This window comes from Macaca nemestrina, chromosome 17 (genome assembly GCF_043159975.1).
Source record: "Macaca nemestrina isolate mMacNem1 chromosome 17, mMacNem.hap1, whole genome shotgun sequence".
Classification (NCBI taxonomy): Eukaryota; Metazoa; Chordata; class Mammalia; order Primates; family Cercopithecidae; genus Macaca; species Macaca nemestrina.
This window is the reverse complement of record NC_092141.1, coordinates 40652627-40678414: the sequence shown is the minus strand read 5'-3', so window position 1 is coordinate 40678414 and position 25788 is coordinate 40652627. Positions and strand designations below refer to the sequence as shown.

The 25788-nt window shown below is 47.8% G+C and overlaps 2 protein-coding genes across 7 annotated transcripts in view; one reads left to right on the top strand and one right to left on the bottom strand.

Annotated features, from left to right (window-relative positions):
- The window catches only part of LOC105485219 (ArfGAP with dual PH domains 2), a 53101-nt gene that overhangs the window by 11149 nt on the left and 16164 nt on the right, over nucleotides 1-25788 (bottom strand). Inside the window, exons 6-11 of one of the 6 annotated variants that reach the window (XM_071082687.1) lie at nucleotides 17460-17606; nucleotides 13365-13448; nucleotides 9405-9467; nucleotides 8193-8270; nucleotides 6266-6494; nucleotides 1494-4900 (exon numbers count right to left, since the gene is read on the bottom strand). In XM_071082687.1, coding sequence (XP_070938788.1) covers nucleotides 4866-4900; nucleotides 6266-6494; nucleotides 8193-8270; nucleotides 9405-9467; nucleotides 13365-13448; nucleotides 17460-17606 — 636 coding nt within the window. In that variant the 3' untranslated portion in view covers nucleotides 1494-4865. The other 5 variants (XM_071082684.1, XM_071082685.1, XM_071082688.1 and 2 more) reach the window with 5 other exon arrangements.
- Nucleotides 16584-17128, top strand: LOC105485197 (small ribosomal subunit protein eS27-like). Its single transcript, XM_011747417.3, has one exon. It carries the CDS (start codon nucleotides 16638-16640, stop codon nucleotides 17073-17075), a length of 438 nt encoding a protein of 145 aa, XP_011745719.2. The 5' UTR covers nucleotides 16584-16637; the 3' UTR covers nucleotides 17076-17128.

Below are 25788 nucleotides of genomic sequence, written 5' to 3'. Positions count from 1 at the left end.
GTCCTCACCAACGTGGGTGGGCATCATCTAATCCACTGAAGGTTCAAATAAGTTAAAATGGTGGGGACGCGTGAATTCATTCCTTCTGCTTGAGCTAAGACATCCATGTCTAAAGACTACTTTAGACATTAGCACTCCTGGTTCAGGCTTGGACTGAAACTACACCACCAGTTTTCCTGGGCCTCCAGCTTGCAGACAGCAGATTGTGGGACTTCTTAGAGCCAGTGCTTCATGATAAATTTCTTTCTATAGCGCGCTCTCTCTCTCTCTCATTGGTTCTATTTCTCTGGAGAACACTAATACAAGTGAAGTGTGATTCAAATTTTCTTTTCTTTTTTCTTTTTCTTTCTTTCTTTCTTTTTTTTTTTTTTTTTTTGACAGAGTTTCACTCTGTCACCCAGGCAACCCGCCAGGCCCCAGCAAGCCTCCCACCTCTGCCTCCTGAGTAGCTGGGATTACAGGTATGCACTGCAGTGCTCGTGCCTGGCTACTATTTTTTTTTTTTTTTTTTTTTTTTGAGACAGAGTTTCACTCTTGTTGCCCAGGCTACCGTGCAATGGCTATTCACAGGCATGATCCCTCTACTGATCAGCATGGAAGTGCTTCATTTCTGATCTGGGCCAGTTCACCCCTCCTTAGGCAAACTGGTGGTTCCTCACTCCCTGGAGGTCACCATATTGATGCAGAATTTAGCATGGACACCCAATTAGCATAGTGCACTAAAGCCCAGAACTCCTGGACTCAAATGATCCTCCCACCTCACCCTCTCCAGTAGCTGAGATTACAGGCCCGTGCATGCCTGATATCTCTGAGCCTTTACACATGCTTCTTTCTCTGCCTCCTCCCACGCCAACCTAAGTATCTTCTACTCATTCTTCAGGATTCAGCAGAGGCATCATCTCTTTTACAGAACTTTTATCTGTCGGGACTGATTCAAGTAATAGAAACTTCCTTGCACTAACAAGCCAAAAAGGGAAAAAGGGATTAAATATAAGAGTATAGAAGTATACTCTTCCGGCCGGGCGCGGTGGCTCAAGCCTGTAATCCCAGCACTTTGGGAGGCCGAGACGGGCGGATCACGAGGTCAGGAGATCGAGACCATCCTGGCTAACACGGTGAAACCCCGTCTCTACTAAAAAATACAAAAAGCTAGCCGGGCGAGGTGGCGGGCGCCTGTAGTCCCAGCTACTCGGGAGGCTGAGACAGGAGAATGGCGTAAACCCGGGAGGCGGAGCTTGCAGTGAGCCGAGATCGCGCCACTGCACTCCAGCCTGGGTGACAGAGTCAGACTCCGTCTCAAAAAAAAAAAAAAAAAAGAAGTATACTCTTCCTTGAGGAAGAAATCATCCAAAACTAAGCACTCCATTTCGTTGGGACTTTATCTCTTGTGTCTGTTCTTTCCCACCCTTAGAATCCCAGTTTGCCTCTTCAAGTAGCTTTGTTACTGCCTGTCTACCTCTCATTCTTCTCCTCTAGACCATAAGTTCCTTGAGGGCAGGACCGTGCCTTTATTAATTTCCTCATCCCCAGAACTTAGCAGAGTACACCCAACAGAGTTTACAGGTGGTGAAAGAGGAAGACAAGTAAACCGGCCCTTAATGCACAACCCAGCAAGTGTCCTTGAAAATGCACATTTTCAAGGTGCATCCAGAGCCAGAGGAGATAGAGAGGACTCACCTCCCTATCTGGGCAGTCGAGAAGCTTCAGGAAGGACACAGGCTGATGCATTGCTTATCCTTTGATTGGGGGATCCAAAGGGAAGTCCCATAAAATGCATATTTATTTATTTATTTATTTATTTTGAGACAGGGTCTCACTCTGTCACCCAGGCTGAGTGCAGTGGTGCAATCAGGGGTCACAGTAGCCATGACCTCCCTGGCTGAAGTGATCCTCTCACATCAGTGTCCTGAGTAGCTGGGATTACAGGCATGCACTACCATGTCCAGCTAATTTTTTTTTCTTTGTAGAGATGGGATCTCACTATGTTGCCCAGGCTGCTCTTGAACTCTGGGTCTCAATCCTCTTGCCTCAGCCTCCCAAAGGGCTGGGATTATGGGCATAAACCATCACACCCAGCCACAGAGAGTCTCTTAGAGACCCTCCCAGCTCCTTGGGTCTCCATTGAAGCGAAGAGAGAACATCCAGTGTATTTCTGCGTGTTGCTTGAAGACAGAGGAAAGGAACAACAAGTCACAGCGCAGGGGCCTTGGCACTCTGTTTCTCTAACATTTCAGCCATTTGAGATTTCAATCAGTTCCTTTTTTTTTTTTTTTTTTTTGATATGGAGTCTCGCTCTGTCACCCAAGCTGGAGTGCCATGGCACAATCTCGGCTCACTGCAACCTCTGCCTCCCACATTCAAGCGATTCTCCTGCCTCAGCCTCCTGAGTAGCTGGGATTACAGGCACCCACCACCACGCCCAGCTAATTTTTGTGTTTTTAGTAGAAACGGGGTTTCACCATGTTGGTCAGGCTGGTCTTGAACTTCTGACCTCATGATCCGCCTGCATTGGCCTCCCAAAGTGCTGGGATTACAGGTGTGAGCCACCGCACCGGGCCTCACTCAGTTCCTTTTTTCCATCTTGGGACCTTTGAGCATTTCATTTCCTCTGCTTAGAGTGCTTCCTCACCCTCTTCCTTTAGACTAACCTCTAAACAGCTTGAAGGTTTCAACTTACATGTCACTTTCGGGAGAGGAAGGAGGCTTCCCTCGCCCCCGAACTAGGCTAAGCCCCATCACCACACAGCCCCACAGCAGCCTGCTCTTCCCCTTTCTGAACACTCACTTCACTGTGCTGCCTGTTAAGAGGCTGCCTCTCCAGCGCTCTGCGATCTGTCACAGCAGGGACCATGTCATCTTTGCCTATTCACAGGGCCTGGCACAGAGCCTGGCACCTGAGAGGTAGTCAGAAATACTTGTTATTACTTTGAATTTCAATAGTTAGTGTAACTTCATTTTAAATAGAAAAATCAAGGCACAGAGGTGGGGAAGTGAATATTCCAGTGGCTTCGGGTTGGTTGCAGGGCCGCACTCAGAGCCTGGGTTGGATCTGCCTCTGCCTCCAATAGCACTGTGTCTCTTCAGTTTTTTGTTTTTGTTTTTGAGACAGGGTCTTGCTCTGTCACTTAGGTTGGAGTGCAGTGGCACGATCACAGTTCACTTTTTTTTTGTTTTTTTTCAGATGGAGTCTAGTTCTGTCACCGAGGCTGGAGTGAAGTGGCGTGATCTTGACTCACCACAACTTCCGTCTCCTCGGTTCAAGCAATTCTTCTGCCTCAGCCTCCCGAGTACCTGGGACTACAGGTGCGCGCCACCATGCCTGGCTAATTTTTGTATTTTTTTAGTAGAGATGAGGTTTCACCATATTGGCCAGGCTGGTCTGGAACTCCTGTCCTCAAGTGATCCACCCGCCTCGGCCTCCCAAAGTGCTGGGATTACAGGAATGAACCTCCACACCCAGCCATTTCGCCCGCCTGGGCGAAAGAGCAAGACTCCATCTCAAAACAAACAAACAAAAAAAGAATCAATTGCATTCACATTTTATCCCTAAATATTTCAGTGTGTATCTCCTAAGAAAAAGAACATTCCGCCATACAAATACAGCACAATTATCACAACATTACAATACTATTAATATACACATTCATATTCAAATTTCCCAGTTATCTCAATTATGTCCTTTTCAGCTATTTTTTTTTTCCAGGACCAATCAAGAACCATGAATTGCTTTTGGTTGCCATATCTTAGTCTCCTTTCTTTCTTTTCTTGAGGCAGAGTCTCAAAAAAAGTACAGTGGCGTGATCTTGGCTCACTGCAACCTCGGCCTCCTAAGCTCAAACGATTCTCCTGCCTCAGCCTCCTGAGTAGCTGGGATTACAGGCATGCGCCACCAAGCCCAGCTAATTTTTGTATTTTTAGTAGAGACAGGGTTTCACCATGTTGGCCAGGCTGGTCTCGAACTCCTGACCTCAAGTGATTTGCCCAGCTAGGCCTCCCAAAATGCTGGGATTACAGGCTTGAGTCACTGCGCCTGGCCTAGTCTCCTTTAATATAGAACAGTTCTCAGACTACTTTATCTTTCACAATATTGACTACTTTCTCTTTTTTTTTTGAGATAGAGTCTTGCTGTGTTACCAGGCTGGAGTGTAGTGGTGCAATCTTGGCTCACTGCAATCTCCACCCCCGGGTTCAAGCGATTCTCCTGCCTCAGCCTCCCAAGTAGCTGGGACTACAGGAGTGCACCACCACATCCAGCTAATTTTTGTATTTTCAGTAAGGATGGGGTTTCACCATGTTGGCCAGGATGGTCTTGATCTCCTGACTTCACGATCCGTCCACCTTGGCCTCCCAAAGTGCTGGGATTGCAGATGTGAGCCATTGCACCTAGCCGTTGAGTATTTTATCTTTCACTCTTCATTTTTGAAGAGTCCGGGTCAGATGTTTAGCAGAATGCCCCTAATGTGGATTTGTCTGATTATTTCCTCATGGTTAGATTCAGATTAAACTTTTTTTTTTTAACAAGATGCCACTTGCATGATGCTGTGGGTGCCTTTTCATTGCAATGCCTCCATTCCAGATGTGAGAAAGTTCTGGGCCTGTAGGCATTTCAAGCCTGGGTGTATATGGGGGATGAGGGGATAGATGTTCATTTATGTACCAGATCCTCAGATCCCTGGGGTGTGTTGGGGGGAAGGCTCAGGGAGCTGATGGATAAAGCCACAGCTTCAGTCCTGGCAGAGTTCACTGCCAGGGATGGCTGCTGACTGCGGGGCACTGATGGTGGGCAGCCAGGGTCGAGGTGCGAACTTCTCCTTCCTACAAGGCGCTCCAGGTGTTCAGTGGCAGCCAGTCCCTCAGTTAATGGGTCACCTGCTGCTGCGGCCACTCTCTGTTGATGCAGCTACAAGGGAAATGAAGAGGGCTGAGGGAGGTGGCCATGCCAATGCTGTTCTGTGGAGGAGAGGGACAGCAAAGGGACAGGTGTACAAAGACAGAGGAAGCCATGGCCGGGCGCAGTGGCTCACGCCTGTAATCCCAGCACTTTGGGAGGCCGAGGCAGGTGGATCACTTGAGCTCAGGAGTTCGAGACCAGCCTGGGCAACATGGTGAAACTCTGTCTCTACCAAAAATACAAAATAAATTAGCTGGATGTGGTGTCACGAGCCTGTAGTCCCAGCTACTTGGGAGGCTGAGGTGAGAGGATTGCCTGAGCCCAGGAAGAGGAGATTGCAGTGAGCTGAGATCGCACCACTGTACTTCAGCCTGGGTGACAGTGCAAGATCCCATCTCGAAAAAAGAAAATTAAAAAAAAATAACACGAAGACAGAGGGAGCCTCTGAATAAAAAACAGAATGAAAGAGTAAGGGCCAGGGCATCAGAGGGGATGCACACACCAGCAAAGGAGAGAAAAGTGGAGGGACAGAGACAGAGAGAAACCAAGAGACTCATAAATGGCAGCCCATAGAGAAAAGAAAGCACCAGCTGATATGCCTCACTCACAATTTGCAAGTCCCTTTCTGAGGTTCTCTGGCTTTGGCCTTTGTGGGACAGTCAAGAGAGTCTGTGTTTATATCGGTCAGACTCAAAGGGCACAAGTGTTTCCCCCAAGGGGCTGTGCGGAGGTCACCTGCTCAGTCTGTATTTTTCCAAACACAGAAATTCTCCTTTGTGCCCCAGAAGCCAGGCCCTGGGCCAGCAGTTTCCTGCCGGAGCTCGGCATGTCTCCTCCTTTTTCACAGGGCTGTCAGCACTGAGGAAGGCCTACTGGTAAAGAGGAGCAGGAGACAGGCAGACAGAAGGGAGGACTCGGAGAAAAGAAGCCACTAGAAATAGCCTTCCCTCTGGAGTGGGGAGGAATCCAAAAATCCCAGGAGCTGCCCAGCGGGTATGACCTTAGCTAATAATAACAGGCCAGGGTTTTCTCACGAGAAAAAGGATCAGCATAGAGGAGGGTGGAGGGAAAGAGAAGCTGCTCAGCCCCCACACTGCGAGGGGTACAGATGGTACCCGGGGGTTCTGCCAGGGCCAAACTCCTCTAAAAGCTCCTGGGGAAGGGCTTTGTTACGGGAACCCAGGGTGGACAGAGTAGACTTTTTGGCAATAATGGTATGTCTGTGCTTTTCTTTCTCAGGAAGAAAAGACAGTGAAAAGAGCATAGTCAGGAATCAAGACTCTTTTGTGGCATCACAGCTGAACCTAAGTGAAAAAGCACCTTTCTGCCCTCTGCCCTTGGCCAAAAGAACACCCTTCAGTTCCTGCTTCTTACTGAGGCGGTTGAGGAGCGTCAAGGGGCTGGACAGGACACCCCGCAAACTTTCCAGCCATTCCTGCTGCTCCTTCTCGTTGGGGCAAGTGAGGACATATCTCCGCTCTGGGGTGACAATGGTGAGTCCGGCTTTCCAGCGATTTCCTCGGATGCCCTTGGGCAGGTCTTCATAGACTTCATATCCCTGCTCCTTGTTCCCCAGAAAAACCTGGCCCTGCTCGAAGGCATCCTGAAAATGGAGGGTACAGGGTCATCAGAGGGTGCCCCCAGGGCAGAGGGGCCCTGCAGCCCTGACAGCCTCCAAGCTCTATTTTGGGAAGGGGGTATGAGGTCCCTGCTGGGATTTCTGCTGAGTGGGACCCAGAATTTGAAAGATCAAAACCCTAAAATAAATCATACACGTCATCTGTTGAAAAGATACTGAGGGTGGGCCTGATAGTTCATGCCTATAATCCTAGCACTTTGGGAAGCCAAGGCAGAGAATTGTTTGAGGCCAGGAATATGAGACCAACCTGGGCAATATAGTGAGACCCCTTCTCTGCAAAAAAAAATTTATTAATTATTATTATGAATTGTTTTTGGAGACAGGGTCTCACTCTGTCACCCAGGCTGGAAGTGCAGTGGCACAATCATGGTTCATCCCAGCCTCAACCTCCCAGGCTCAGGCGATCCTCCCACCTCAGCCTCCCAAGCAGCTAGGACTACAGGCATGCGCCACCACACCTGGCTAATTTTAAAGATTCTTTCCTTTTCTTTTTCTTTTTTTTTTTTTTTTGAGACGGAGTCTCGCTCTGCGCCCAGGCTGGAGTGCAATGGTGTGATCTCGGCTCCCTGCACCCTCTGCTTCCAGGTTCAAGTGATTCTCCTGCCTCAGCCTCCTGAGTAACTGGGATTACAGGCACGCACCACCATGTCCGACTAATTTTTGTATTTTTAGTAGAGACGGGGTTTCACCATGTTGGTCAGGCTGGTCTTGAACTCCTGACCTCGTGATCTGCCCGCCTCGGCCTCCCAAAGTGCTGGGTTTACAGACGTGAGCCACCATGCCCGGCCTTAAGTTTCTTGTAGAGATGGGATCTCATTATATTGCGCAGGCTGGTCTCGAACTTCTGGGCTCAAGTGATCCTCCTGCCTCAGCCTCCCAAAGTACTGGGATTACAGGCAAGAGCCAGAGCACCCAGCCCTACCTTTTTTTTTTTTTTTTAAATTAGCTGGGCATGGTGGTACATGCCTGTATTCTGAGCTACTCGGGAGGCTGAGGCAGGAAGATAACTTGGGCCCAGAAGTTCAAGGTTGCAATGAGCTGTGATTGTGCCACTGCATTCCAGCCTGGGTGACAGAGAGAGACTCTGTCTCTAAAAAAATAAATAAGTGATACCTAACATTTATGGAGCACCTATTAAAATCAGCATCAGGAATTACAATGCTTTATAGTAACTTAAATAGCCATCATGGCAACCTCTGGGGAAGGCATTCTTATTAAGCCTGTTTTTCAGAGGAGGAAACTAAGGCACAGAGAGCTAAGTACTCGGCTCAAGGCAACACTACTACAAGTAGCAAGGCTGAGACCAGAGCCCAGACAGCCAGGTTCTAGAGTCCACCACACTCCTAACCACTACACATCACGGCCTCTTGGTTAGAAGTGAGCCCTGGAGACTAGAGGAAGAAATACACCTCATTTAACTACCATGGGCAGCATTTTGGATACTCATAATGGACTTCCTGAAAGCGAGGGGAAAGAAGCTTCATGCCACAGGAGATTACTTCAAGAGCAACAAAAACAAGGGGTAGAAGTTTTCCTCTCAGGGTTTCTCTAGCTCTGGGGCTCTGGGAGATGTGTTTATCCATAGCTTTCACATAGTTTCAGACAAGCACTACCCAGTTCTGTCTGAGGAAGCCCTGGGGAGGGAGCAGGAGTGGCTCTTACCAGTGGGTTCTTGTAATAGAGCAGCCTCCGCTCATGGCAATCCAGGGCGAACCACCTTTTCTTGAAAGGTTCTCTCTGCTGCAAAAGAGGGAACCTCTTACCATGGATGACCAAGTCAGTTTCTGAGGATAGAGATCAGGGGCCAGCCCAGGCCAGACCAAGGGAGCTGGCCAGTCCCACTGGTTCTCCAGCCCAGCCTCCTCAGTCAGACATCCTAGTGCTTCTCCCTGGGGCCTGGAGAGGAGCCCTCAGGCATTGAAGGTTCTGCCCATTACTCTTCCAACCCCACCATACCCTCTACCAGCTTCACCCTGCTGCCTCCAGGTGCTGCCTTGACTTGGAAGAGGCACTTTCCTCTTTCTCAGGCGGTGGACAAAGAAGCCGGAGAAAAAGGAAGTTGGGGAAAATCAGAAGTGGCTACTGCTTGGCAAGGCTGAAAGTGCTGGCCTTGGCCAAATTGTAACCTAGGTCAGGGAGAGAAAGCCCGGCAACAAGAACCACGCGGAGGGGCTGCGCCTCTCTGAAAACAACGCTTTGACTGCTTTTTCCGCCTGCCCAAGGCTTGCTTTCACGATTGCCTAACACAGGGGTATCCAATCTTTTGCCTTCCCTGGGCCACGTTGGAAGAATTGTCTTGGGCCACACATAAAATACACTAAACTAATGATAGCTGGTGAGCTTAAAACAAAAAAATCGCAAAAATATCTCATAATGTTTTAAGAAAGTTCACGAATTTGGCTGGGCGTGGTGACTCATGCCTGTAATCCCAGCACTTTGGGAGGCTGAAGTGGGCAGAGGTCGGGAGTTTGAGACCAGCCTGGCCAACATGGTGAAATCCCGTCTCTACTAAAATTACAAAAATTAGCCAGTCATGGCGGTGGGCACCTGTAATCCCAGCTACTCCGGAGTCTGAGGCAGGAGAATCTCTTGAATCTGGGAGGTGGAGGTTGCAGTGAGCCAAGATCACACCACTGCACTCCGCCTGGGTGACAGTGCAAGACTCTGTCTCAAAAAAATTTAAAAAAGAAAGTTTACGAAGTTGTGTTGGGCCTCATTCCAAGCTGTCCTGGGCAGCATGCGGCCCGTGGGCTGTCGGTTGGACAAACTTGGCCTAACACCTTTCACTGTTCTCTTAACTGTCATCCCATAAACACATTAAACCTTTTGTGTACATTAAGCCACGTAAGTCCCCCAGGGAGTGGTAGAAGGTACCTTTGGCCCAGTCTTTTCCATGAAGCCTTGTTTGAGGTAGTTCCTGGTGAGGAATGGCACGAGCTGTGGAAGAGACAGACACTGACCCCCAACTCACACCCCAGAGCTCCAGGTTCCCGCCTGGCTCCCGACAAAGGGGAAGTTTGAAATGGGGAAGGATGTATGCTCATGGCTCATGGTACTATATTTGGAAAGTGCAATGGACATAATATTAATATTTCACAGAGCCAGTCGACAGCACCCCAGATGTTTGCAGAACTTAGTGGCACGGCCAAGTTTTGGTTTAAGGACTCCTTCAGTAACCCCAGGACATAGGCAAGGCTCTGCAGAGACCCTCTTGGTGTCAGGGAACATGTTCTGAGGGTCCACTTTGCGTCAGGCTCCGGTTGCAATTCTCAATCACCCTGCGAGGTGGGTATCACCAGCCTCATTACACATCTGAAGAAACCAGGCCACAGAGAAGGGGCTGGGGATTTTCCTAAAGTCACAGCACTGGTAGCGCGAAGAGCTGAGATTCATGCCCAGGGCCGATGACACTAGACTGTACTCCTACCACTACACTAGGGTGCTAAAGTATAAACATGCCAGGGCCCTCTGAGCAGGACCCTGGGAAAGGCGTGGTCATTGGTCAGAGTTCTGACACAGAGCAACAAGAAAATGACGCGAGAGGCTGGGCGCGGTGGCTCACGTCTGTAATCCCAGCACTTTGGGAGGCCCAGGCAGGTGGATCACTTGAAGCCAGGAGTTTGAGACTAGCCTGGCCAACATGGTGAAACCCCAATCTCTACTATAAATACAAAAATTAGCTGGGCATGGTGGTGTGCACTTGTAATCCCAGCTACTCAGTAGGCTGAGGCAAAAGGATCCCTTGAACCCGGGAGGCAGAGGTTGCTGTGAGCTGAGATGGTGCCACTGCACTCCAGTCTGGGTGACAGAGGGAGACTCCGTCTCAAAAAAAAAAAAAAAGAAAAAAAGAAAGAAAAGAGAATGATGCCAGAGTGGACAGAGAAAGTTCTGAAGCAGAAGTCGGGAGACCTGGTTCTAACTCCAGTTCTGGCCTCCACCAGCTGCATTACCTTTGTAAGACCTTCTGTCTCATGAGGCCTTATGTCTCCCCTGTGTGATAAACAACCTGGATCATGTGATCCCCAGAATCCCTTCCAGCCTGTCAGCCTATACTCAGAGATGTTTCCAGGGGTTGATGATGGCCTCCTATGCTCCCAGGCATCAACCTGGAAAGTCTAGAGCTTCAAATGACAGTCCAGCCTTCAAAGAACAGAGAGGCTCCTCCAGAGCTCCAGGGTCCAGGGCAGAGGCACAGGGGAAGTGAGGTCTGGGGAACAGCTACGGGAAGTTTAAAAGGGGGAAAGTTGTGAGCCAAAAATGAAAATATAGGTCAGATGCAGTGGCTCACACCTGTAGTCCCAGCACTTTGGGAGGCCGAGGTAGGAGGATTGCTTGAGGCCAGAAGTTCGAGACCAGGCCGGGCAACATAAGTGAGATACCATCTCTACAAAAAATAAAAAATTTTTTTAAATGTAAGAAAGAAAATATAAACTGTACTACTCTCCTCATCCTAAAATACATTCACTAGGCTTTAATTCTTCCATTTGGAGAAAACAGATGGAGTCCCGAACTGCTCAATATTCTGAATTTGAGTCAGCACAGAGCAAGCAGAGGCCTAGGGAAACCATTGGGAGAAAAAGGAAAATCACATGGCTGGAGCACTGCTTCCTATACTTCAGATGCTTGGCTCGCTGGAGTCTCACAACAGCCCTAGAAAGTAGGTACTATCACCTAGGCAAGTCACCTCACCTCTCTGGGCCTGGATCATCTGTCACCATGGCAACAATACCTACTTTCTCTGAAGTCCAAAAGACCATATGCACTTATTACAGGACCACAGACCCCACTGGGATGCCCTGGATTTCCAACATGTGGATCCTAAAGCCTGAGCCAGGCCTGGTGATTGCTCAGAACCTCACACCATACACAGACATTAAATGGGAAGAAAGACACGGGATGGATATCGGGTACTGACAGTGGATGAGAGCGGCAGGGGAACATTGAGGATGTTGACTGAAGAGCAATTTGTTTTACACATGTCAGCAAAGATGGGCAACTTGCCCAGATTAAATAAGGCTGAGCATCTGCACTTTGTCCTCCTTCCTCATAGTCAGCAGTCAGCACCCTCCACTCCCCACCTATGGGAGCCAGCATTAACCAGTTCTGGGTGCAAACTCAGCAGACTGACTCAAGGGCTCTGACTCGGGCCTTACTGGAATTGCTCCCAGACAGCTGCCATCTCAGCATATCCTTGGGCCTGGAGGGGACCCTATTCCAAACAACTGGCTCCCTACAAACCTTGGAATTAAGGAGCATTTAGGCTTTCAAGGACGCTCTAGGCCAGGCGTGGTGGCTCACGCCTGTAATCCCAGCACTTTGGGAGGCCGAGGCGGGCGGATCATGAGGTCAGGAGATCGAGACCATCCTGGCGAACATGGTGAAACCCCGTTTCTACTAAAAATACAAAAAAATTAGCCGGGCGTGATGGTGGGTGCCTGTAGTCCCAGCTTCTAGGGAGGCTGAGGCAGGAGAATGGTAGGAACCCGGGAGGCAGCGGAGCTTGCAGTGAGCGGAGATCGTGCCACTGCACTCCAGCCTGGGCGACACAGCGAGACTCCGTCTCAAAAAAAAAAAAAAAAAAAAAAAAGGAAGCTCTAATGGTTGAGATTAAGAAAATCCCAGCATTAAAATGGTTTTCCACCCCCATCACTTATAAAATCCTCTTAGAGGGGAGCCTCTTGAAGAGGACCAGAGTATAGAATCTCAGAGCCGGAAGGGACCCTGAAGATGACCTGGACTAACTGCCATCTTACCAATCTGGAAACAGAAGCTCAGAGAGGTGCCAGGATCTGCAGGGGTCACACAGAAAGTGAGCAATAGAGCACCCCTGAGAGCCCAGGCTTCCTGGCTCAAGGCAGCATCCTCTGCCCCATGCGGGCCTCCCTGGCCCAGCCTGAAATAGGGAGATGAAGGCCCCAGAAGTCTGGAGACAACCAAAATGAGGTTCTCGGCTCCCCATCATGTTGGCCACGAAGGGCATACCTGCTCCTGTTGCAATTGTAATGGGGAGGATCCCAGGCTTTCCCAAGCCCAGAGCATCACAGGGCGAAGCGGGGATGTTACAAAGGGAAGCGCACCTTTGGTTATTCACCTGCCCTTCCTGGGACTGTGTATCACATCAGTGAAATGGAAATAATCACCCCTGCCCGGCTGCCATTTCACAAGACAAAACGGGCTCAAAGCACTCTGTAAGCAGTATGTTAGGGATCATTTGTACATTTTAGAGGGAGAAGGGGTCAGAAAGAGATGACCAAATGCTGAGCCCCTTGACACTCCTCTGAAGGCGAGAAACTGACCTGCTTTTGGGAGGCTGCCTTGTCATATGTGAGGCTGTAACCCCCCAGGCTCCCCTGGAGAATGCCTTGGGTTTCCCTCTGAGCTACCCAGCCCTCAACCTCGAGGTCTTACCTGCAAACAAACCTAGTCTGGCTTCTTTGGTTTCTTTTTTTTTTTTTTGAGATGGAGTCTTGCTTTGTCACCCAGGCTGGAGTGTAGTGGCGCCATCTCGGCTCACTGCAAGCTCCGCCTCCCGGTTTCATGCCATTCTCCTGCCTCAGCCTCCCAAGTAGCTGGAATTACAGGTGCCCGCCACCACATCCAGCTAATTTTTTTGTATTTTTAGTAGAGATGGGGTTTCACCATGCTAGCCAGGATGGTCTCGATCTCCTGACCTCATGATCCGCCCGCCTCGGCCTCCCAAAGTGCTGGGATTACAGGCGTGAGCCACCATGCCCAGCCCTAGTCTGGCTTCTGAGTGTCTTCGAGGTCAACAGACAAGGAAAGAAGGAGATGGCCGAGAGGAGATTCAGAAATTGGGGTCCACATTTAGCTCACCTCAGACTCCGGGAGTTCAGGAAAAGCCAATTTTAGATACTGCAGACGGGCTGCACGCAGGGCATTGAACCAGTCCACTATCTCCTGCCGAGAGAAGTGCACAGGACACACACACAGCAGTGAGATGGGGTGGGTGGGAGGCTGCGTCTGGTGGCGGGAAGCTAGCTGGGCATTGCGTGTGGAGCGCATGTATTCAGCGCCTGCACACACCCCACAGCTTGGCTCAGGGGCATCCAGGCAGGACTGTGTCAGAGCCTCGTGGGCTAACCCGAGCAAACAGGAAGCCTCTGACAGGGATAACCCCAGAGCCCCAGAAAAGGATCGGGTGAACTGCACAGGAGTTCTGCAATGGCCTCAGACAGTGTTTTTCACTTTCTAATGCGTACAAAATCTCCTGAGGCTCTTGTTAAAATGCAGAGGCATGTGCAGTAGGTTTGGAATGGGGCCCAAGACTCTGCATTCCTAACACGCTCTCAGGTGATATGATGCTGCTAGTCAGTGGAATACACTCTAAGGAGAAAGGTTCTAGGAAATCATTGTCCTCAGATGTCAAAGATTGGCATTTGGGTGGGGAGCAGGTGTGCCTGGGGATGCTCCTCTGATGAGGATGCTTATGGCAACTTAGGCCAAAGCTGGCTTGGTCCCTTCTGCTGTCACTCTGAAAGAACATGTCCCTCAGCAGCCTGGGCCACCTTCATCTCCCACCTAGACAACCACGTACCTAGCTGGCCTTGATCAGCTGTTCTCCAATTGACCCTCTCATGGCAACCAGAGTGATTTTTTTTCTTTTTTTTTAGACGGAGTCTCGCTCTGTTGCCCAGGCTGGAGTGCAGTGGCGTGATCTCGGCTCACTGTGACCTCTGCCTCCCAGGTTCACGCCATTCTCCTGCCTCGGCCTCCTGAGTAGCTGGGACTACAGGCACCTGCCACCATGTCCAGCTAATTTTTGTATTTTTAGTAGAGACGGGGTTTCACTGTGTTAGCCAGGATGGTCTCAATCTCCTGACCTCATGATCCGCCTGCCTCGGCCTCCCAAAGTGCTGGGATTACAGGCGTGAGCCACCACGCCTGGCCTGCAGATTTTCTAATTACAAATCTAATCAGTCTGACTTGGAGTCCTGTCTACTACCCTCAGAAAAAAAAAAAAAAAAGTCTTAAGTTCTTTACTATGACTGCTGTCTGAGTTCCTTCCATGCAAAACTATATGCTATTCTCCCAACACCTACTGCTCCTTCGTCTTGGGACATTCTGCTTAGCCCGCTCCATCCCATACACACCTTTTACGTAAAACATTCTGCTTCTCCCACAGGTTAGTTCTGATGTTGTAATAGATAGATTTTTGGTGCTTGCTCAGCCCAAGTCCTGCTTCTGTGAGAACTACCCCACCTATCTTCACCCAACCCCAGTTGCAGCCCCATTTACTGCTGTGATCCTGCCCCTGCTTAACCACAGCAGCTGGACCAGGCCCTGACCAACATGGTGAAACCCCATCTCTACTAAAAATACAAAATTAGCCAGGTATGGTGGTGCATGCCTGTAATCCCAGCTACTCGAGAGGCTGAGGCTGGAGAATTGCTTGAACCTGGGAGGCAGAGGTTGCAGCGAGCTGAGATTGTGCCACTGCACTCCAGTCTGGGCAACAGAGCAAGACTCCTTCTCAAAAAAAAAAAAAAAAAAAAGAACCTTTTTAGGTGTCAGGCACTAAGGGAATGGGGCCAGCCCAGAAAAGGCATGCCTAGGCCTTCACGTTGGAAGGTCTCTCCAGTCACAATCTGGTGATCCTGGTGCCAAGTCCAACCTGCATACCTGTTTGTTTGGCTCCTGAAGTTTTGTTTGTTTCAATCCTCCATGCAGGTTTTCCTGTTTGCCACAGCCCCCTCCCCACCCCTTATGCCCGTCCACTTAGTTTTTAAATCACCCCCTGACTCCTGCAGGCAGGAATCTGGAGTCCTCATTTATGCCCATCTAACAGACAGGCTGGGGCATCCAGCACAAGAGAAGAACGGCCAGACCCAGGTTGTCAGAGGCACCATACTGGGCAGATAGGAGGGAGCTGGGTATCCTAAGTGCCAGAGACCTTGGGTGCCTCCGTAAAAGTCCTTGTGGCAGTGGTTGGCATGGAGAGGAGGCTAGGGGGGCCGTGGTGCTACGGCCCCTTGGGAAGGTCTAGTCCCTGCATCTGGTTCCTGCCTCCTGCTGCCAAGGGTCCTCCCTACAGCAGAGGCACATGGCGGGTAAAGTGGGTGCAGGGCTCGGGAACCATTGGCTGTGGCCCCGAGCAAGTTACTAACATGTCCATGACTCAGTAACGGGGGCTTATTTTGAGGATTAAGAAATGATGGACAGCAATCACCAAAAGCAGTGCCCAGGGGAGTTAATACATGGTCACAAAATGTCAGCACCCACCTTCATCCACCCCCACTTAGCATCTCTGTCCCCTGCCTAGTCCTGAGACCCTGCTCAGGACCTGACCCAGCTTATTCTCTTATATTGGTCTGCTCATCTCTGACTGGGCTGATTTCCTGGACTATTAAATAGTGCTTCTCAGTGGCTCACCCCTGTAATTCCAGCACTTTGGGAGGCCGAGGTGGGCAGATCACTTGAGGTCAGGAATTCAAGACCAGCCCGGCCAACATGGTGAAACCCTGTGTCTACTAAAAAAAAAAAAAAAAAAAAAAAATTTGCTGAGTGTGATCTCAGCTACTCAGGAGGCTGAGGCAGGAGGATCACTTGAACCCTGAAGGTGGAGGTTGCAGTGAGCCGAAATTGCGCCACTGCACTCCAGCCTGGGCAACAGAGCGAGTTTTGTCTCCAAAGGAAAAAAAAGAGTGCTTCTCAAACTTAAATGTGCACAAGACTCACCTGGGATCCTGTTAAAATGCAGTTTCTTTTTCTTTTTTCTTTTTTTTTTTTGAGGCGGAGTCTTGCTCTGTCACCCAGGCTGGAGTGCAGTGGCGCCATCTCGGCTCACTGCAAGCTCCATCTCCTGGGTTCATTGCCATTCTCCTGCCTCAGCCTCCCGAGTAGCTGGGACTACAGGCGCCCGCCCCCACGCCCAGCTAATTTTTTGGTATTTTTAGTAGAGACTGGGTTTCACCATGTTAGCCAGGATGGTCTCGATCTCCTGACCTCATGATCCGCCCACCTCGGCCTCCCAAAGTGCTGGGATTACAGCCCCCTCCCCACCAGTTGAGGCTGGTCTCAAACTCCTGGGTTCAAGTGATCCACCTGCCTTGGCCTCCCAAAGTTCTGGGATTACAGGCAAAAGCTACCATGCTCAGCCTTGAGACTATTTTTAACAAGCTCCTGGGTGATGCCAATGCTGTTGGACCAGGACCACATGTTGAGAAGCAGCGTCCTGGGGCGCACTGCCGCTTGACTGTCTATCAGTTCCTCCCCCGTATTCAAAACCTCTGGCCTGCCTTTCCGGCGGTGACGACCGACCCACATGAGAACATGCCTCTCGCAAAGGATCTTCTTCATCCCTCCCCAGAAGAGGAGAAGAGGAAACACAAGAAGAAACGCCTGGTGCAGAGCCCCAATTCCTACTTCATGGATGTGAAATGCCCAGGATGCTATAAAATCACCATGGTCTTTAGCCATGCACAAACCGTAGTTTTGTGTGTTGGCTGCTCCACTGTCCTCTGCCAGCCTACAGGAGGAAAAGCAAGGCTTACAAAAGGATGTTCCTTTAGGAGGAAGCAGCACTAAAGGCACTCTGAATCAAGATGAGTGGGAAACCATCTCAATAAACACATTTTGGATAAAAAATAAATAAATAAATAAAATAACCTCTGGCCCTACCTGGCTTTGCATTCCTGGGCATAGTCACTTCTGTAACTGGACTTTCATTGGTGGCTGTGCACTGTTCAGATACAGCCATGGTACTTGCCAGGTTCCTCTCTCTGATCTCACCCTGCCCTCCTCATATCTGTGTCTCAGACTGGGAAGTGACGATAGATTAAGGCAAATGGTAGCAGAAAATCTCTAGAGGCAGCTGAGCACAGCACCAGTGAGCAGGGGAGGTGGTGAGCTGCACCTGCCAAGTCCTGGGGTGCGAGCTGGAGGTGGAGGTGGCAACTCCAGTCATCTCACCTTCCCACTTTCATGATACACAAACAGGTTCCTGATGTGGCCATCTCTCCTGTAGGTGATCTGCAGCCCGTGGGGGTGCCCTATCTTCTCTGTCTGGAAGGTGGCATTCAAGTCCTTAATGCTGATGACAGCTTTGGGGTTTTTACCCTGAAAGAGAGAGAGAGAAAGAAAGATGCTGACAGTCCACAGGGTGACTTTTGGTCAACTTTCACCAAGGCCTTCATGCAAACAAACATCAATTTGTAAATATAAGGGTTTTAAATGTTCTTGCTCTCATATCAAAATTCACAGATACTGGCCGGATGCGGTGGCTCACGCCTGTAATCCCAGTACTTTGGGAGACCAAGGCGGGTGGATCACGAGGTCAGGAGTTCGAGACCAGCCTGGCCAACTTGGTAAAACCCTGTCTCTGCTAAAAATGCAGAAATTAGCTAGGCATGGTGGCAGGTGCCTGCAATCCCAGTGACTCGGGAGACTGAGGCAAGAGAGTGGTTTGAACCTGGGAGGCGGAGGTTGCAGTGAGCTGAGATTGTGCCACTGCACTCTAGCCACCACACCTGGCTAATTTTTGTATTTTTAAGTAGAGACGGGTTTTCGCTATGTTGGCCAGACTGCTCATGAACTCCTGACCTCAGGTGATCCACCCGCCTTGGCCTACCAAAGTGCTGGAATCATAGGTATGAGCCACTGCGCCTAGTCTATCGTTCTCTTCTTTGTGTCCCTGGGTACTCAACGTTTAGCTTCCATTTATAAGTTAGAACATTTGGTTTTCCGTCCCTTTGTTAGTTACTTAAGATAATATTCTCCAGATCAATCCATGTTGCTGCAAAGAACATGATCTCATTCTTTTCTTTGTTTTTATCTTTGTTTTGTTTCGCTTTTGTTGCCCAGGCTGGAGTGCAGTGGAATAATCTTGGCTCACTGCAACCTCTGTCTCCCAGGTTCAAGGGATTCTCCTGCCTCAGCCTCCCAAGTAGCTGGGATTACAGACACGTGCCACCACATCCAGCTAATTTTTTGTATTTTTAGTAGAAACCGGGTTTCACTATGTTAGCCAGGCTGGTCTCAAACTCCTGATCTCAGGTGATCTGCCCGCCTCAGCCTCCCAAAGTGCTGGGATTACCGGCGTGAGCCATCACCCTTAACCAATCTCGTTCTTTTTATTTTTGAGATAGAGTCTCGCTCTGTTGCCTGGGTTGAAGTGCAAAGGCGTGATCTCGGCTCATTGCAACCTCCACCTCCCAGATTCTAACCATTCTCCTGCCTCAGCCTCCTGAGTAGCTGGGATTATAGGCGTGTGCCACCACATCTGGCTAATTTTTGTATTTTTAATAGAGATGGGGTTTGACCATGTTGGTCAGGCTGGTCTCGAACTCCTGACCTTGTGATCTACCTGCCTCGTCTCCCAAATGCTGGGATTACAGGCATGACCCACCGTGCCCGGCCAATCTCCTTCTTTTTTATGGCTGTGTAGTATTCTATGTACCACATTTCCATTATCCAGTCCACCACTGATGGGCACCTAGGCTGATTCCATGTTTTTGTTATTGTAAATAGTGCTGCGATGAGCATATGTGTACATGTGTCTTTATAGTAGAATTATCTCTTTTTTCTTTTCTTTCTTTTTTTTTTTTGAGACGGAGTTTCACTGTTGTTGCCCAGGCTGGAGTACAATGGAGCGATCTTGGCTCACTGCAACCTCCACCTCCCGGGTTCAAGCGATTCTCCTGCCTCAGCCTCCCAAGTCACTGAGATTACAGAGATGTGCCACCATGCCTGGCTAATTTTGTATTTTTAGTAGAGACAGGGTTTCTCCATGTTGGTCAGGCTGATCTCGAACTCCTGACCTCAGGTGATCCACTGGCCTCTGCCTCCCAAATTGCTAGGATTACAGGCGTGAGCCACCGCATCTGGCCTATAGTAGAATTATTTCTGTTGCTTTGGGTATATACCCAGTAATGGGATTGCTGGGTCAAATGTTAGTTCTGTTTTAAGTTCTTTGAGAAGTCTCCAAACTGCTTTCCACAGTGGCTGAACTAATTTACATCCCTGCCACAAGTGTGTAAACATTTCCTTTTCTCTACAACCTCACCAGTATCTGTTACTTTTTTACTTTTTGATAATAGTCATTCTGACTGGTATAAATGGTATCTCAGTGTGGTTTTGACTTACATTTCTCTGATTAGTGATGTTGAACATTTTTTCATTTGCTTGTTGGCCACGTGTATGTCTTCTTGGAAGAAGTGTCTGTACACATCTTTTGCCCATTTTAATGAGGTTGTTTTTTGCTTTCAACATTATATTTTTGAGGTCTACCCGTGCTGTGATACAGCAGTCTAGTTTTCTCTTATAAATGACTATACCAAAAGTTATCAATCTATCTTCTGTTAATAGATACATTGAGATTGTTCCTGATTTTTTGCTATCATAAGTAATGTTGCAGTCAGTTTGTGCCCTGGTACACATATGTGAGTGTATCTGTGGGTCACAGTGTATGCTTAGAAATGGAATTGCTAGATTACAGTTATATACATCTTCACTTACTAGAGACTGACAAATTATTCTGCTGAATGGCTCAACAGTGATTGTACCAACATTTGCTTCCATCAATGAAATAGAAGAATTCCCCTTTCCCCATACACTCACCAACACTTGACACTACCAGATTACAAAATTTTTGCCAATATGATAGGTATGGAATTGTATCTCATTATTAATTTTCACTTAATCAACATTTATTGAGGTGTAGTTTAGAAACAATAAACTGTATTCATATTAAGAATATAGTTTGGGCTGGGCGCGGTGGCTCAAGCCTGTAATCCCAGCACTTTTGGAGGCCGAGACGGGTGGATCACGAGGTCAGGAGATCGAGACCATCCTGGCTAACACGGTGAAACCCCGTCTCTACGAAAAAATACGAAAAACTAGCCGGGCGAGGTGGCGGGCGCCTGTAGTCCCAGCTACTCGGGAGGCTGAGGCAAGAGAATGGTGTGAACCCGGTAGGCGGAGCTTGCAGTGAGCTGAGATCCGGCCACTGCACTCCAGCCTGGGTGACAGAGCGAGACTCCGTCTCAAAAAAAAAAAAAAAAAAAAAAAAAAAAAATATATATATATATATATATATATATAGTTTGAATCCCAGCACTTTGGGAGGCTGAGGTGGGTGGATCACGAGGTCAGGAGATTGAGACCATCCTGGCTAACACAGTGAAACCCCATCTCTACTAAAAATACAAAAAATTAGCTGGGCATGGTGGCGGGCACCTGTAGTCCCATCCACTCGGGAGGCTGGGGCAGGAGAACGGCGTGAACCCAGGAGGTGGAGCTTGCAGTGAGCCGAGATCATGCCACTGTACTCCAGCCTGGGTGACAGAGCAAGACTCCATCTCAAAAAAGAAAAAAAAGAAAGAGTATAGTTTGAGCCAGGCACAGTGGCTCACACCTGTTATCCCAGCACTTTGGGAGTCTGAGGTGAGTGAATCATGAGGTTAAGAGATCGAGACCATCCTGGCCAACAGGGTGAAACTCTGTCTCTACTAAAAATACAAAAATTCGCTGGGCGTGGTGGCACATGCCTGTAGTCCCAGCTACTAGTGAGGCTGAGGAAGGAGAATCCTTGAACCCGGAAGGCAGAGGTTGCAGTGAGCCAAGATCGTTCCACTGCACTCTAGCCTGGTGACAGAGCAAGACTCCGTCTCGGGGAAAAAAAATATATATATAGAGAGAGAGAGTTTGATTTTTGACAAATGTATATACCCATGTATCCACCACAACAATCAAGATATAAAACATAATTAATCATCCTAAATATCACCCCAAAATAGTTCACTCATCCCCCTTCACAGAATCTCTACCCCATTCCAACACCAGATAACCACTTACTTGTCTTCTATCAGTATAGTTTTGCCTGTTCTAAAATTTCATATAAATGAGATCATATAATACTCTTAAACAAGGGGACTTAGAAAAGTTCATGGAAAACACATAGTATGAAAACACTATGCATGAATTTCAAATTGTTTTGCACCAAAATAAACTCATACTAACTTGTTATAACATGTCTGAATGGGATTTCGTTTGCGGCACTAAGAAGCGTAAGACATCAACTTGAAAACAGTCCCTTTCAGAGCAATGTGAATTCTGCTAAAATTGAAGCGAGAAGAAACATCAACATTTATGGTGAAGCTTGGATGTAAGAATGGTGAAATCACTGATGCTTTCAGAAAAGTTTATGGGGACAAATCCCCAAAGAAATTAGCAGCTTACAAATGGATAACTTGTTAAGGAGGGACAAGATGATGTGGAAGATGGCGCCTGCAGCAGCAGACCATCTACATCAATTTGCAAGGAAAAAAATCATCTTGTTCATGCCCTAATTGCAGCAGCAGACCATCTACATCAATTTGCAAGGAAAAAAATCATCTTGTTCATGCCCTAATTGAAGAGAAGCAAAAATTAACAGCACAAACAATAGCTAACACCACAGATACCTCAACTGGTGCAGCTCACACAAATCTGACTGAAAAATTAAAGTTGGACAAACTTTCCACTCAATGGGTGCCAATGCCATCGCACCCAGATCAGTTGCAGACAAGAGCAGAGTTTTCAATGGAAATTTTAAACAAGTGAGATCAAGATCCTGAGGCATTTCTTTGAAGAATTATAACAGGAGATGAAAAATGGCTTTACCAGTATGATCCTGAAGACAAAGCACAATCAAAGCAATGGTTACTGAGAGGTGGAAGTGGTCCTGTCATAGCAAAAGCAGACCAGTCAAGAACAAAGGCCATGGCAACAGTTTTCTGGGGGATGCTCAAGGCATTTTGCTTGTTGACTTTCTAGAGGGCCAAAGAACAATAACATCTGCTCATTATGAGAGTGTTTTGAGAAAGTTAGCCAAAGCTTCAGCAGAAAAACATCTGAGAAAGCTTCACCAGAGAGTCCTTCTCCCCCACGACAATGCTTCAGCTACATTTCTCTCATCAAACCAGGGCAATTTTGTGAGAGCTTCAATGGGAAGTCATTATGCATCCATCTTACCGTCCAAATTCGGCTTCTTCTAACTTTTTTTCGTTTTCTAGTCTTAAAAAATCTGTAAAGGCGGCCGAGTGTGGTGGCTCATGCCTATAATCCCAGCACTCTGGGAGACCAAGGTGGGTGAATCACTTGAGGTCAGGAGTTCAAGTCCAGCCTGGCCAACGTGGTGAAACCCCATCTCTACTAAAAATACAAAAATTAGCCCAGCATGGTGGTGGATGCCTGTAATCCCAGCTGCTGGGGAGGCTGAGGCAGGACAATCACTTGAACCTGGGAGGCAAAGGTTGCAGTAAGCCAAGATCGTGCCACTGTACTCCAGCCTAGGTGACGAAGTGAGACCCCATCTCAAAAAAAAAAAAAAAAAAAAAAAAATCTGTAAAGGGTACCCACCTTTCTTCAGTTAATAGTGTAAAAAAAAAAGGCCAGGCGTGGTGGCTCATGTCTGTTATCCTAGCACTTCGGGAGGCTAAGGCTGGTAGATTAGATTGCTTGAGTTCAGGAGTTCAAGACTAACCTGGGCAACATGACGAAACCCTGTCTCTGCCAAAAAATACAAAAATTAGCCAGGCATGGTGGTGTGTGCCTGAAATCCCAGCTACTCAGGAGGCTGAGGTGGAAGGATCGCTTGAGCCTGGGAGGTTGAGGCTGCAGTGAGCTAGAATTGTACCACTGCACTCCAGCCTTGGTGAAAGAGCAAGACCCTGTCTCAAACAATGGCAGAAAAAACAAAATGTAAAAAAGACTGCATTGTCATGGTTAAATTTCCAGGACCCTCAATTGCTTGGGGATGGACTAAATGGCTGGTGTCATCACTTATAAAAGTGTCTTGACCTTGATGGAGCTTATGTTAAGAAATAAAGTTTATATATTTATTTATTTATTTATTATTATTATTTTTATTTATTTATTTATTTTGAGATGGAGTCTTGCTCTGTCACCCAGGCTGAGTGCAGTGGTGCGATCTCTGCTCACTGCAAGCTCCGCCTCCCGGGTTCATGCCATTCTCCTGCCTCAGCCTCCAGAGTACCTGGCTAATTTTTTTGTATTTTTAGTAGAGACGGGGTTTCATCATGTTAGCCAAGATGGTCTCGATCTCCTGACCTTGTGATCTGCCCACCTCGACCTCCCAAAGTGCTGGGATTACAGGTGTGAGCCACGGCGCCCGGCCAATTTTTTTTTTTTTTTTTTAGATGGAATCTTGCTCTTTCACCCAGGCTGGAGTGCAGTGGCGCAATCTTAGCTCACCGCAACCTCCAGCCTCCCAGGTTCAAGCAATTCTTGTGCCTCAGCTTCTCCAGTAGCTGGGATTACAGACATGCACCACCACACCCAGCAAAGCTTTGTATTTTTAGTAGAGATGGGGTTTCACCATGTTGGCCAGGCTGCTCATGAACTCTGGACCTCAATTGATCCAACTGACTCGGTCTCTCAAAGTGCTGGGATTACAGGCGTGAGCCACCAAGCCCGGCCTCCAAAGACTTTTTTAAGCGCTTTGTATAGAGCTTCAGGCATTTTTTTTTTTTTTTGAGTTTCACTCTCTTTATACTTCATTTCCTTTTTTGTATTACCCAAAAGTTTTACCTTAAAATTAGTTACCTTTATGATTTTAAAATATCCACTCTGGGAAGTAAATAAATAAGAACACAGGGAGCCTATCCTATTTTTGGACTATTCTGGACTGAACTGGTGTAGGACTGAAAACCAGATCAACTTTTTTCAACCAGTGATGAGGCCCTGTCCGAGAGGCCAGCTCACAGCAGCTGCTGGGGTTTGGTGACCTTTCCTAACTGCAGTAGCGCTTTCTCTTCCTGCCTTTTGTACCATTTCAGCAAAAATGTTGAAAAAGCCACATTCTTCAGTGCTTTACATTGAAGACTGAGAAAAAATTCTTCCTCTAACTTGGAAGGTAAAGATTCTTCATCCCTTAACATTTTTCACTTGGTCCTAGACTGTGGCCACATTGGACAGATTTTTTTTTTTTTAATTATTTGTGCAAATTTATGGGGTACATGTGAAATTTTGCTACATGTATATAATGTGTAGTGATCAAGTCAGGATATTTAGGGTGTTGGTCACCTGAGTATTTTTGTTAAGTATAGTTATCCCACTCTGGCATCAAATACTAAATTTATTCCTTCCACCTTACAATATGTTTGTACCCTTTAACCCACTTCTCTTCATCCTCCCTTCTCCTCCCCATAAACAGACCTTTTAGCATTACTCTGGTCTGCCTAGAAAAGCAACAGGGGAAATACATAATAATTCTACATATAGGAAATCGAGTAAGGTGAAGGCTAAAGTGCTCAGAGCTTATCCTTCACTTACTTTGTTGGCCACAATTTCACATTCTCTTTGCTGAAAACTTCTTATCTTTCTGTCCTTTAAATACTGGAATGCCCCAGGGCTCAATGGGCTAGATGGTCTCCAAAGATGGCGTTCACCAAGTCTTTCCCTCCCAGTGTGTACATGACACTCTATCCATGAAGAGCTTGAATCTATTTCCCCTCCCCCTGAATCAGGGCTTGTTGCATGACTTGCTTTGACCAATAGAATGCAGCTCCTGGTTAGCCTTCCAGAGGTCTGGTAGCATTTACTTTTGTTTAGGGAAGTCAGCAGCCAAACCACAAGAAAGCTTGAGCTAGACTCCTGAATGAGGAAGAGAAAGCAACCATATAGAGCACACCAAGGCACCAGACATTAGTGAAAGCTTTGGATCTCTGGCCAGCTAAGGGCAGCAGAGTAGCCCAGCTGATGCCACATGGAGTACACTAGAACAGCCGAGGCCTGCTCAAATTCCTGACCCGTAGGATTGTGAGAAATAGTAAATTGATATTTTAAGCCGTTAAGTTTTAGGATGGTTTGTTACTCAGCAACAAATAACCAAAATACTCAGTCCTTGAACACCTTTTTCCTGCTTAGGTGATCCTAGCCAGTCCCATTACTAAACCAGTCTACATGCTGACGACTCCAGTTCCAAACTCTCTCCAAGCCTCCAAATCATACATCCAACTTCTGTCACTTGGATTTAGAATTCAGGAAACATACATCCAACTTCTTTCCCCATGTCTCTACTGGATGACTAATAGGCATCTCAACATAAAAAGGACTTTTGAGCATCTCCTTAGGGGTCTAAGTCTTTGCCACCTTAGTAAATAGCAAATCTATTCCTGTAGTTTTGTAGAGCAAAAATCTGGGAATCATCCTTGATTCCTCTTACTCTCACACCCCACATCCAATCCTTCAATAAATTCTATTGCCTCTACTTCCAAAATATATCCAGAATCTGACCACT

Excerpts from the sequence above, each read along its gene's own strand:
- LOC105485197 (XM_011747417.3), top strand. The coding sequence starts at position 16,638 with ATGCTCAGCCTTGAGACTATTTTTAACAAGCTCCTGGGTGATGCCAAT.